The 14,143-nt window shown below is 44.6% G+C and overlaps 1 protein-coding gene across 4 annotated transcripts in view; it reads left to right on the top strand.

Moving 5' to 3' along the window:
* Rasgrf2 (Ras protein specific guanine nucleotide releasing factor 2) overlaps window positions 1-14,143 on the top strand; it is a 232,163-nt gene that overhangs the window by 175,204 nt on the left and 42,816 nt on the right. For all 4 annotated transcript variants that reach the window (XM_031359985.1, XM_031359984.1, XM_031359983.1 and 1 more), the window contains exon 18: window positions 7,305-7,408. In XM_031359985.1, the coding sequence (XP_031215845.1) occupies window positions 7,305-7,408 (104 nt within the window). The remainder of the gene's footprint in view (window positions 1-7,304; window positions 7,409-14,143) is intronic.

The raw sequence follows: 14,143 nt of genomic DNA, 5'->3' as shown, positions 1-14,143 counted from the left end.
TCTTTAAGGAGTGGTGCCTTCAGTTTGGTATCTGCACAAGACCTTTTAACCCACAGGTATCCTACTCTCAAAATAAAGACAGAGTCGCAGACTTAAATTTGAGAGAAGAGCACAAAGGCCATCTTCCTATGAGATGCTGCATCCCTCAGCATCATCTCCCTCCCTCCCCAGGTGACTCCCGCATTTTACAGATCTCTACTCCAAGACGCTGGTCTGCTCTTGGAAAGTTATTTTTTTTAAACTCAATTACACTTATTTACTGTAATTATTCAAGTCTTTGTCCTCAAAACTGATTAAAAATTAGGAATCAGTATGTTTTAGAAATGATGAAGTTCAACAGTGAATATAGTTCATTAATTCATACTTATATAAATCAAATACTTTGATTTGGTAGGGAAAAATTGTAAAAATACCTGGTAGACTGTCAAATCATTTCTAGACAGTTGAATCACTTCTTGGGAAGTTAAGTAGAAAACACTTGCAGAATTTGTGGTTTATGAAAGGGCTCTCTCGTCTAATGAATAGTGACAGCAACACAGACTTAATGAGTAGAATCCTTGGGGCACCTCTGGAGCCTCCTGGCATTTGCACAAGAGTTAATGTGTGTTGGGTTGATGCACAGGGCATGTGTTCTGGGGAAGGATGATGAGATCCCTTTGCAAGAGGTAGATTTCTCTGTACATGAGGTAAAGGTGTAGGGTGAGCACAAAAGAGCAGTGTGAAGCTCTCAACTACCTGTGCAAAAAAAAAAAAAAAAATTCTTGTAATCCATGTTGAGCTTGCAGAAGTAAATCCTGAACAGCCATTTGCCAATAAAATGATACAATTCTGTATCTCCTACTGTCTGAAGCACTCTGTGGATACATGGAAGATGGCCACAGCCAGTCTGTAGGTAAACAGGATGGGGGGAACAGCCTGAGGATGAGGCCAGTGTGACACTGCCCTTGGTGTGGGGGGAGTTTCTATGGGCTTGTAGGCTTCTCAGCTATGCACCAGCATGTCTTCAGAGTTCTTAGCTGCTAAGTTGAAAGCACTTCACAGAATCTTGCAGTTACAGGCCCTGGGGATGAGGGGATGGGAAGAAGTGTGGTAAATTCGAAAGCAGGGAGGTTCAGGGATCTCTTGACTGAGGAAATGCCATGGCCTTCTAATAAATAAAAGCATTTAAGTGAATTTAAAAAAAAAAGACAAAACAAGAAAACCTTAAGGTTTAACAAAATAAAAGCAATTAAATAGGTTGGCTGAGACCTATTGTGTATAAGGCCATCTGTTTGAAAGGAGATAAAAATATAACCCAGAATCCCAAGTACATATCCAGTATTATACCTGTGAGGCTCCTTCTCTTCAAAGCCAACTTGCATGAGTAGAGTGGACCTCTGTTAACTTGCTTGGGCCATATGAGAAACAGCTTCCCCATAGCTGGGTCTTATCCAGTTCAGATACCTCTTTGCTTCTTGTCTTGAGCCTCAGGAGGCCTACCATCCTGCCTTATACCCTGACCTGACACTTTCCTACAAATCTCATAGTCTTTAAACTTTGCACACAGGAGATATGATTTTGGTCTATTTCAGCTAAGGGACCCTATATAATCCCATGGATGTAGCTGGATGGAATTAGTATGGAATTAGTATTGCTTGGCTATCTTAGATGTACCTACTGCCTAAGTGCCTAGTTGCCTGCCTACAATGTCCTTAGGAAGGCCTAGGGGAAGCAGGAAACTCACATATGTCACTGTCACCCATGAAGGAATCATAGTAAGTGGGGGCCTCTGAAAGCAGATGGAAGGACCCGTGGAGATTGAGTTTCTACAAGAAGAACAGGACTAGAAAGGTGAAGGAGAGTACAGACCCATGATCAGAGGCTAGACGCTAGTCAAGAGGAAATGAAGGAAGAGACCTTGGAGGCATCTTCTTATGTAAAGAGGAAACTGAGGTGCTGGGAGGAAAACAGACTTTCCCTAGTGCGATGCAGATACTCAAAGATCCCCTTCCAACTCGTTCTTCCCACCATGTCTTCCTGCAGTACCCAGAGGTAAGGGACAAGAGTGAGGATGAAACTACAGACATTAAAGGAAGGAGAACTAAAGCCAGTTGGTGATGGCACACACCTTTAATTCCAGCAGTCGGGAGGCAGAGACAGGCAAATCTGAGTTTAAGGCCAACTTGGTCTGCAGAGTGAGTTCTGGGATAGCCATGGCTATACAGAGAAACCCTGTCTTGAGAAACCACCCCCCCCCCCAAAGGAAACACAAGAAGAACTAAGGTCTCCCCTGTGTCCTGTTAGAGATGGGGTCAATCTGCTGGCCACAGTGGTGAGGTCTGCTGAGCATGGGAGAATGGAGTGAGGAAGCATGCAGGTTAGCCTACTGTCTTTGGGGATAAGCGGAGGTGGGGGCAGGTCGTCCAAAGCTGCTGGAGTCATTGGAGTTAAGAAACCTGAAGTGTCTAATCCTGTCTTCCCAGAAGAAATTTTTATTTCTACAGTGACTGCATTCGTTTGTCACACTTATGTACTTCCAGCAGCCATTAATCCAGGGCCCACCTTGTGGCCAGGGGCCCATGAGTCAGTGCAATGATAATTAATGTGCATGTACCCAGCCCCTCCTGTCTATACCCATTCTGGAAATGACGTCACCCAGCCGGAGCCAGTCTACTCCTTATGAACAGGCACCTAGGTAGGATGTGTCAATGGGAAGAACTGGTAACATATCTTGCTTCTCATTCGATTGACTGTCACCTTAGGTGGCTAAAGGACTTCTGTAAGCTTTGGTTTCCTTATCTACAAAGAATGAGGAATACATCTGTGGACTCATGAAAAGTAAAAGAGGTAATACTAAATGATTTTTAATCCATTTAAACTCAATGTACAGTCACTCCTTTGGGAAATTTAAAGCATTTATTTTTTTTAAAAAAAACAATCCATAAAAGCAATTCAGTTGACAAATTCAATTTTTGTTACTGATTTTCTTGAGAGATGAAAGCAATGACATATTGATTCCCACATACTCCATGTATATTTTTATCACAAATAATGACAGACCTGCTGAGGTTCTTTTCCTCAGTTTGTTCTTGCTATGTCTGTCACTCTGGAGGTGGTGGGGCCTGGGAGAATGGAGCTGATAAGTGAGGTGGACTAAAGTCTCATGCACTAGCCAGCTTTATTCAGAGCATCAGACAGTTTATCCTCTGGGTATTAAGATGACTCCCATGAGTAAAGTGTCCAATCACAAGGACAAGCTGCCTGTGGCAGGCAAGCTGCGCATGGTGAAAACACGGTTTTCCACAGAGGCATATCAACAAATACCAATAGCCAAGTGTGATGTGTGATCTGAAGTAAACTCGCTCCTATATGCTACACGTGGAAGGGGCACAAAAGCCCATTGCAAGTCCAAATTTTATGTTTTGAAGAAACGGAGGTCACAGGACTCTAGTTTTCTTACAAGCACTCAGAATTCTCACATGTTCTTGGACCATGTTCCAGCATTGCTACAGTTAATAGCACATGGGGAAGAGAAGACTTCTGATTAACCCAAGTAAGGATTTAAAAACTGAAGGATAAGAACACATAATACAAGAGTTAAAAAAAAAAAGACAGACAAACCTCAGTCTGCTGTATGCTTACTGTTCCATTTGTGTGTTCTTAAGAGACATCTAGAAGCTGCCCCTTCACATTATAAAGCTCTGCTTTGATTGACACCTTGCCTTCCGCAGACCTGCATTATAATGCTGAGATCATAGGAGATGGACAACATGGTTTGTCAGCAAATGCAAGGACATGTTTGAGGGCTTCTAATACACAATGCCCCCCTCCCTTCAGCAGGAGTTACCAGAACAGTCATCCTCTGTGTGCTGGGAACTGCTCTGGTAAGGGTGGCAGGATGTTCCTCAGTTGGCTACCTGGAAATGAGAGCAGAATTGGAGAGAAAAGAAATGCAAATGTCATTACAGGCCTTGCATAAGTGAAATGAGATCTGAGCCAAGAGCTACTCCATGTATATAAAAATCGCAATTCACTTTCTCCTGCTCCCTGCGTTGAGTTTCAGTCCCTTGTCACCCCACAACTGCTGACAGTGCATTAAAATGTACATAACTGTATGCACCAGTGGTTCCCACAGCAAGTGCCCACCTCTCTGAGCCATCATCTCTGAAGACTGTCACTCACAGACTCGCTGTTACACTAATGTTCAGTGTGGCGTGTGTGCACATCCTCTGCTTGTCTGCATTGGTCTGTTTCCTTTATTAGATTGTGGCATAACACACATTATTGCTTCATTCTTAGAAAGATAGTCTGTACATACCCTACAGAAAAGGAGCATTAATTTGAAGGTCGTGAGGGGGAGGATTGGCAAGGTAGGCACCTTGCTTATCTCCATGACCTGAGGGCTTTGCATTTTCCATCTTGAACTGCTTGGAAGGTTATCTCCATCCCCTCCAGAGAAAGAAACCTCGTAAGAGTGAGGAATATGTCTCCCCTGCACACACGGTGCTGTGCAGTTTGTGGGATGCAGCAGGTTCCCTGAAGATAATGACCTAACCATGGGATTACACCTAGAAGACTAGGAGGACAGAGAATGGAGCAATAGTTGTCATGCACAGGAGCTGTAGCTGTGGTTTGCAGGAGCTGTAGCTGTGGTATATATAGGCCATAACTGTAGTACATAGGAGCTGTAAATGTGGTATATATGCACACAGACATGCATACATATACACACACATGTGCACACATATGTACACACATGCATAGTCGACACACACATGCTCATACCCATATCATATATACGCACAAACACACATGCATTCACATACACACATGCCCACATATGTTCCCATATACATGTGCACATACATGCATGCATGTATACACATGTGCAGATGCACATACAGGCCCAGACACACACTCTCAAACACACATATACCTCACACACAGTGTACACACATACATATGCACAATGCACTCACACACATATATAAATGTATACATATACACTCATACATAATACACACATGCACACATATATACTCATGTGTGTACAAACACACAAGTTCATTAAAGGGTACTCATCACCACTATGGACATACAGATGGCCCTCATCTTCTTCATTTATTTAATTCTGGTCACAATGCATTAAACTGGTTTCAGTCCTCATTAACAGGTCATATGAAGGTTTAAAAGTATTAAATAAATCAAAAGCCAACAAAACACTGGCCTACATAATTGTCATGTAGGGATATAATGACTTAGGGAAAAGAGCATACTATGTTTGGTTTGCTTTTTTCTTTCTCTTGTGTATTGTTCATGAATTACAGGACTTCTTCATGTAAGTACATATAGTATGTTGAGCATATTCCTTCTCATAATCCCAAAACCTTCCATCTCACATCTAGACCTTCCCAGGGTCACTACAGTATGTTGCAGACTTTTCAGAGGACCTAATGACCAAGAGGCTAGTTTCCTGTTGAAAAGTTATTTTTCTAACCAAATAACCCTCATTCACTGTAATCAGCAAAGACTCTGCCATGAAAACTGGGCCAAGTGTGATCTTGAAAAATTTAGTCATGAGTGTTCTAGGACTGCTGAAGGAGGAGGTAGAGCCTCCTTTAACAGTGTGGATTCTGGTAGTGTCCCACACTTCAGGAGATGGCCCCATACCCAGGAGTCTGGAGAGACAGGGAGGGAGAGGAAGACAGAGAGGGAGAACAGAGAACACATTGAAGGCAGATGGAAAGTCAGGAGGAGGAATAGAGGAAGACCAAAATAGTTATTTGAAATTTTCAAATAACTAATACAAATACATTTTTAAATAAGTTGGTTTACAGATTTGTGAAGAAAACATAGGACCAAAACTCTGGCTCTGGGCAATGAGATATGCTTAAGAGTTCTCTGGATAAATCTAAGTTTAAAGACACTGTGAGCTCCAGGACCTTTGCCAATTTGCAATGCCTCTCTCCTATTGCTCATCTGTAAACGGAGATAACATCTCTCCTATGCAGTGGCTCTTCTTGTAAAAGAAGCCGAACTACTTAAGATTCTACACTTGGAGCCTGATCATGTGATCAACAATTTTTTCCTGTCCTTGGGCATCAGGGTTAAATTGCAAGTCATTCATGATTTCCCTGCAACAGTGCCTGACTCGGAGCAGCAACAAGTATGAATATCGTTCCGTGGCAGCCACCCAGAGACACTCTTGTAAAGCATATGCAGAGCAGAGTACAAGCCTTTACAGATCGTTGGGTCACAGAATATTTTTAAAAGTGGAATCGGTGTGAGGTACGAACTGTTTTATTGCTAGCAGAAAGGTGACTAAGACCATATGTGGCAGCACAGAGGGACTCACAGACACTGCGAAGAGAGTTTGGAGGTAGAAACCTTGCCCAGTATGTATAAAGCCCAAGGTCACTGTATTTGCCCACCCCACAAAAAGACACCAGAGAAATACTGAATTTTAGTAATGGCTGACATCTGAGCTCTTGCTATTGTGAAGGGACTTGTGCTAAACACTTAACATTTGTCAGTTAGCAAGCGTAATGTCACAGCAACACTATTAGTCAGAAACATGGGGGACATCGGAGACCAGTCGCCAAAAAAAAAGATATAATTTACAGAACTCGAGGACAGCTACTTCAAACCAGGCAGTCTTCTTGTTTCCAATTATTTTATTTTCAACTGACAAACAACAATGACATAAATATTATCTATTTATGGAATATAAAAGAGATGCTTTTACACATTTACAAGGTGGGTCGATTAAAATCTATCGTCCAAGCAATTGTTTCAAGTACTTATAAGCTTTCTGAGGTGAGAACATTTGGAATCCATACTTTAAGCGACTTTTAAATACTTCTTTTTCCAGCATCGGCTATACTGTTTGTGTGCAGACAAACAATAGACTATCTGTCTCACCTGCAAGCCCACCTCCAGCTCCCAATGGGATTGGCTCCGTGATCACTCTGCAGCGAAGCTATACTCCACACTGGCTACAGTCCTTTTGTCATTGTTCCCTCTTGCTTTGTATGTGGCTCTCGAGAGGCATAAATGGAGGTGTTAGTGTCGTTAGCAGAGTGCTAGCTCTCCTCACTGGCCTTTAATAAATATGCATGCATTATTCATGTAATTGCACCTGGGCCTGCAGTGGGCTGGCGGGAGAGTGTGATAATTAAGCAGGAGTCACAGCTCGGAAGCCCCTTTCCCCCCTGCCACAGTGCAGCATTTTGTGAGTTTCAGTAACAGGAGTCCTAAAATAAATGCCCTTTCCCAACCCTTGGGGACAGGCCCTAACTGCAGTGTGTGTTTCTTTGCCTCCAAAGGATTTAACAATGAGAGAACATGTGACAAGGAGTTCATCATACGGAGAACAGCCACCAATCGAGTCCTGAATGTCCTCCGCCACTGGGTCTCAAAGCATGCCCAGGTAATTCCGACTTTCCAGCAATTAATTTCAACGATTTTATCTTTTAGTTACCTTTGCAAGTCATTACACAGGTAAGCCGTCTCTTGACGCACTGTAGTGAGAAGCCTTGGGATTCAGAAGCTAAGGAGGGAAGATGTCCGGGCCACATACAAAGAAAAACAGCCACATGCACGGCAGACATTGCTGTCACATCCGTAGATAGTCTGACTGGAGCTCCCCTCTTCCCTCAGATTCACGACAGCACCACTGAAACTACCCCAGAGCACCTGGAGCATCTTTCTCAGGGTCCCCTCTGACCCTGGAGCTCTGCTAGAGGGGCTCCATCTTTAGTGGCAGCCACAGCCTTCATAGACAAACATTGCAGTGACTCCTAGAGGCCAAAAATACGTTTTTTATCTGATCAGAGAGGGTTTCTCACCTCTTCACAGAATGTCTTACCTAGCGTTCTTTTATGGTTCTGTCCCTAGTACTCTGTTTTTAAGTTAAATGAATTTCAGTTTTCTATTCAAATACTTTGTAGAGTTTTGTTTTTCTGTATGTGCAAAACAAAACCAGGCCCCTCTTTACCTTGTTGTCTCAGAGGATGCACAATTCTTTACTAACTTTATGTCAGGCCTTCCAGGACCTGATGTTACCTAGTAGGCTATAAGGTGAGTTGCCAAAGGAGACCAGGGCCCTGATTGGCCCAGATCAAAGATGTGGCAAAGGGTAAAGAGACCATTTTGAGTTAAGCATGAAGCCCAGCATGGACATTTGTGATTCAGACTCCTCCTGCTAAGAACAGGAGTGGGCCCTTTTTGCCCCCCCCCGCCCCCCGCCACTTGGCCCTGAAGCACACTTGGCGGACGCGCCTGCCCTGTGCAGTGTGTGTCTGTCTTCATTCTACTAGTTCTGCGGTCCTGGGCACATGGTGGCCGTCTGCTTGGTTGTGTTGACGTTTTAAGATGGCCACTGTGTAGCTCCTCCATGAGGTCATTTTCTGCTCTTTAGTTTCCAAAGGTTGAATCTGCAAATGGACCCACAAGCCGGGCTCTACACTAGAGTGCATACAGCACTGCTGTGCAAAGGAAGCATTTCCACGAAGCACACATGTGCATGCACGTCCATGCACACACCTCCTGGGTATCATTTACACAATTCCCAGGCCTCTGCAGGTGGCAGGGCTGTGCTGCTCTTAGCTCCTGTAGCACGATCATCTTCTGAGGGACTTCTAGGCTGAGGAGTCAGTTCAGACCTGTCACTCATTCACGTGGCTGTCACATGACAATGCATGTCAGGGCATTTCTGTTTTGCTTTGTTTTCTGGGTTTTCTATTGATCGGCCATTTTGAAGCCGCGAAGTCCACTTACTTGAGACATCTCACAGACACTGGATGGAGTTGGAAAGAAAGCTACGGCTGTGACCTTGGATTGCAGTTTTCTTCCTCCAACTCTGGGACCTGTCTGAATGGCCAGTGGCATTCAGTGACCATTCAGATTTTCCTTTTCCTGGGCCTAGGGGACACTTTTAGAAGCATGAGATCAGACAAATGACACAGTTAAATAAACAAGTGCCTTCCCCCACAGAATGCACTAAGCATCACTACTGCTCTTTTTCTGTTTTCTCTCTTTGTCCACTACTGAGAGCTGTGCACTGGGGTGAGTGAGGGCAACTAACATCCATGCAGTCTCTGACTTCAAGGAGTTTCCAGCTATGGGAAAGGTGGCCACTCTCAGCCATTTTGCTTAGTGTAATCCCTGTGTAGCTGTCTTCCCTCTGGCTCTTGGGGTTGAGGAGGCAGGGGAAGCAGAGGAAACAAAGACTTCGAACCCTTAAGGGTGAGGTGTACGGTCAAGGCAGTGGGAGCCAAAGGAACCTTTTGTGCCACTTTCCAGGCTTAGAACAGGCCAGGTGTGGACAGGGTCACACATGTTACTTGTGTGGACTGCACAAAACCATGGTTGCCTCTGAAAGGCCCCTGGGAGGGTGGCACCTACCTGGAATTTTGTGGCAAACTCAAAAAGACATATTTATCTGAAAAAAAATGAAGGACTTTTGAATTCATAGTGAATTATATGGTTTCTTCCCTTTTTATTGAGCTGTGGTAGACTTCACATAAATGGTCCTGAGCTTAGTGTTCAGTGATCTCTGTAGTGACCAAATCCCTGAAATCCCATCCTGGTCAAGACAGAGAGCCCATTCCCTAATAGCTGAAGTAATACTCCAGTGGGAGTCTGTGCTAACAAGGCTCTCATCACTGAGGGTGTGGGTGGGTACCTAAGAGACGGGGTGGGGTGGGGAGTAAAGACTGATTTACAGTGAGACCCCTGCTCTGGCATTTGCTGGCTCTGTGGCCCAGGAAAACTTTCATCCCAGGTTCTAGACTTCTTCCCCTAGAAAAAAATCCAGTTAATGGCATTTCTTCCTGTTAGCCATGGGGATGATGACATGAGGTGACTCATGTAGTGAGGCTGGCGGATTCCCTGGCATGATGGCTGCTCTTGGCAGAGGGAGCCTTGGGTCTTCTCCCTGATCTCAGGTCAGCAGAATGCCAGCCCTGCAGCTGACTGGCAAAGCTACTGCATCCTCAGAGGGTGTCTGCTGCCCTTCTGGTCTTTAGGAGATTGGTAGACATGCTGCATTTTATCTGCACCGCCCAGCGCAGTGGCTTCTGAACACATGTGGCTGATGGGTCTCCTACAGGTAGCTAGCATGGTAGAAGCATTGAGGTTTTATCACTTAATTAAAATGAGATCGTTATAAATATAAACCAGAGATCCACCAGGAAAGGACCCAAGGCTGAGACCGGGGTTCTTGCAACATTACCCCCATGGTCTCTGGCACAGCCATGGTAGGAAGCTGAGGAGGAGAGCCCCTCCTTGTGGAGGGAAAAACAAACCTTAATGTAATTCCAGTGTTGTAGTGAAATCACAGGAGAACATGGAAGCCCCTGGAAGGAAAAGACCAGAGTGCCTCCCTGTGTCCTGCAGCTAGAAATAGGAATGTGCCTGAGTCTGAGTGAGTCACAGGGATCAGAGAAGCAGCACTGTGCTATTGGTCCCCAGGAGGAGGCTTGCTCAAGGATATCTGGGTCAGAGGCGGCCAGATGCAACTGCCCTCCCTCCCTCCCTCCCTCCCTCTCTCCCTCCCTCCCTTCCTCCCTTTTTCCCTCCCTCTCTCCCTCCCAACTGTTGCTTATTTTGTCAGTTAGGAGCCTCTTTTTAATTTTTTTTTTTATTTCTTGGCATCACTCTGCAAAACACAGAACTCAGTGTCCCGTCAGAGCTCGGAGAGTTCAGATGTATCCTTTGTTCTAAATCTGAAGTCGGGGATGAGCCAGAACAAGTGCCACACAGTTTTTGGTGTGGGTAGGAGGATACAGTTTGTAAGAAACCACTGAACAGGCAGCTACTGTCACCTCTACTGGCAGCTCTTGGTCGACAACCAGCTCTGTCCTATCCCAGGGCTCAGTCCCTCTGTCTATGCCCATCCCTGCTTTTGTCCACCTGCTTCCAGTACTTTTCCATCCACATGCCCAGCCTACCCTCAGCTCCCAAGCAGTGGCTCTGCCTTTCCACTTGGGAAGCAGCCTTGGTGTAGGGATGCCTAACCACTGAGCTCTCCACAGCCTGAGGATACCTCTCTGTGCTTTAGGCCTCTCTGCCCTGCAAGAGTGCTTCCTGTCTTGAGTCCCCTGAAGATGCCCAGGGATTTACACCCCTACCCAACTCCGAATTTTCACCACAGGCAGATGCTGTGATTTCCAGGGGAATTGCTTGCTGATGCCCTGAACAAAAGAGGAAGCATTGGCTGCTTTTGCACAATCTAGAGGCCAGTGTCTTAATCAGGGTTTCTATTTCTGCACAAATATCATGACGAAGAAGAAAGTCGGGGAGGAAAGGGTTTATTCAGCTTACACTTCCACATTGCTGTTTATCACCAAAGGAAGTCAGGACTGGAACTCAAGCAGGTCAGGAAGCAGGAGCTGATGCAGAGGCCATGGAGAGATGTTCCTTACTGGCTTGCTTCCCCTGGCTTGCTCAGCTTGCTCTCTTATAGAACCCAAGACTTCCAGTCCAGGGATGGCACCACCCACAAAGGGCCCTCCCCCCTTGATCATCAACTGAGAAAATGTCCCACAGTTGGATTTCATGGAGGCACTTCCACAACTGAAGCTCCTTTCTCTGTGATAACTCCAGCCTTTGTCAAGTTGACACACAAAACCAGCCAGTACAGCCAGCTTGAGGTTTGCTGTTGTTTTAGTTATGATATGGGGAGCCAGGTCTTTTATAAAGTTCTTTTAAATTCTTTACTAAGGAGGTAGCCTCTCTGTGGGGATACTTTTTCTTTTGTAACAGCCTTGTAATTTTACAAATGTCTCTAAATCATCTATTATTCTCTTTGTGTCAGTCACTGTTCTAAGCTCTCAGGGGTAAGTCATTGCCCCTGCTTTTCGCTTCTGAGGAGAAGGCAAGTGTACTCATTAGCTTTTTCCTGTGATTACATGGAAAGCAACAGGCAGTACCCAGATCTCCACCCAGCCTCCTAGCTATATAGTCCATGCTTGCAAACCATGACCTAACAACCTCTCCATGTATCTAATCAACTCTTGAGGTGTTGCAAGCTCAAGGTATAAAACAGGAAACCCCACTTCTGATACAAAATGCCATGTTGACATTAACAATGCTTTTTGGTTATATTTCTGAATATTACCCTAGAAACATTTCTTCCATGCCCCAGTCTATTTTCTGTTGTTCAACACATAGGTTTTATATCTGTTATAGATTAGCATGGGGCAGAACACTATGTCCCTCTGACAATTGCTGAAGCACCACTCAGTTTTACATGGTGACAGGCATATAGACAGTGCCAGCTATCGCTGTCCACAAAAAAAGGGCCAGCCTGCCCTCATCTTGAGGCCTTAAGAAATTCCATCTTAATAGATGGCTTGAAAGATGTCCCACTGTTCAAAGGTATTAACATACCTCAAAGTTTCTGAGCCTCTCCACAGTAAGTGGGAGCTGACAGGGATTTCCATACCAGATTCATTGTCTAGTGTTTCAGTCATGCAAATGCCCTCATACATCATTGAACTGGATGATCTGTGGACTATATACTTTCTTACCCCTTCATAATAGGTGTCCCTTCCTTCTAGTTGTCCACCAATTCCTGACAATGAAGGGACTCTATGTATCTAGTAGTATAAAGTATTGTTTGCTCACAAGCTCACCTGCAGGAGCCAACAGAAAATAGAGAGTGCTCTGCTTAAAAGACTTAGGCCAGTTAACTCTGGCTTCTTGGTCCCCTAGGTTTCTAAACTCATAGGCCAATGACAACTGTGATCTTTATAGCATTTGAGCCTGCCATGACTCTCATTTGACCTTTCAATTTCACCCTCTGGGTGAGTACCAGGGACACCCTGCTTCCTCTTAGTTTTTAAAAATTCTGGGTCAGAAAGGACTCCAAGGGAAGAAGCTTGGCCTCCTGAGCAGGAGTGTGTTCCAGTGTGAGCATGTCTGCTTTCTCACTGGTAACCTGGGTGAATGATCTGCATGGGGTTCTTACACAGAACTGAGTTACTGGTCAGACTCAAATAGTAAGTATAAGTTAATAGCTGAGCAGTTTGTGTTTACTTTCTGTGTATGTGAATCCTGGGGATTCTCTGAGATTTGTTGTTTGTGTGGGTTTTTTGTTCATTTGTTTGGGTTGGTTTGGGTTCTAGCTTTTTCTTTTTGTTCTTTGGTTTTTGTCTTCCCTGGGGTGGAGGAACAGGCAATCAAGTTTTCTTATCGATTCTTATTGAAAAATCCTAGTTTATTACTTGCCACATTCCCTTGTCTTCTCTCCATCTCTCCATTTGTCCTTTAAAGTCCCCTTAAGCTCTCCAGGGTTCTTCTAGCAGTGATGAGGCATTTATAATAGGACCCATTAGCAAGTGTGAACTACAGTAAGCATTTAAGACATCAGTGTCCTTGGAGGATCACATTTTCTTTTCTCCTTAGTTGCCATGACTTCTACTAAAGTACTGAAAGTTAGTTTCCCACAGAACCACTAAGAACCCTTCAACTTTTGGCAAAGAAAAGTGAAGGTGAAGTCAATTTCTTATTGACTAAGAAATCAGTAAAAATTAGCACATCAAATCTGACTGATAGACTCTGATTATTTTCTGATGTTGGTGGTTTCTGTGTGGTGGTTTGAATATGCTTGACCCTGGGAGTGGTACTATTTGGAGGTGTGGCCTTTTTGGACTAGGTGTGGCCTTGTTGGAAGAAGTGTGTCACTGTGGGCTTGGGCTTTAAGACTTTCATCCTAGCTGCCTAGAAGCCAGTCTTCTAGCTGCCTTTGGAACAAGATGTAGAGCTCTCAGCTCCTCCAGCCCCAACATCTGCCTGGATGCTGCCATGCTCTCACCTTGATGATCATGGACTGAACCTCTGAATCTATAAGACAGCCCCTATTAAACATTGTCCTTTATAGGAGTTGCCTTGGTCATGGTGTCTGTTCACATCAGTAAAACCATAACCAAGGCAAGGTATTGTGGAAGTAAGGCTTCCTATTCCTCTTTAGCATCTTTCTTCTCTCATAATCACTCTTGGACCTTGGAAACATGACTGAGGAGTGTGAGGTACAGTCATATCCTCACCCAGAGAACGATGGCCAGACACATGCTATGATGTCATCAGTTCTTGTTTGAAGGAAGCCGAGCTCCTAGCTTCACTTCATCCCGTGGGAGCTCCACGAACGGGAACTTGAGGT

Source organism: Mastomys coucha, unplaced genomic scaffold (assembly GCF_008632895.1).
Source record: "Mastomys coucha isolate ucsf_1 unplaced genomic scaffold, UCSF_Mcou_1 pScaffold8, whole genome shotgun sequence".
Taxonomy (NCBI): Eukaryota; Metazoa; Chordata; class Mammalia; order Rodentia; family Muridae; genus Mastomys; species Mastomys coucha.
The sequence above is the reverse complement of the archived record's forward strand: the minus strand, read 5'-3'. Positions and strand labels throughout refer to the sequence as shown.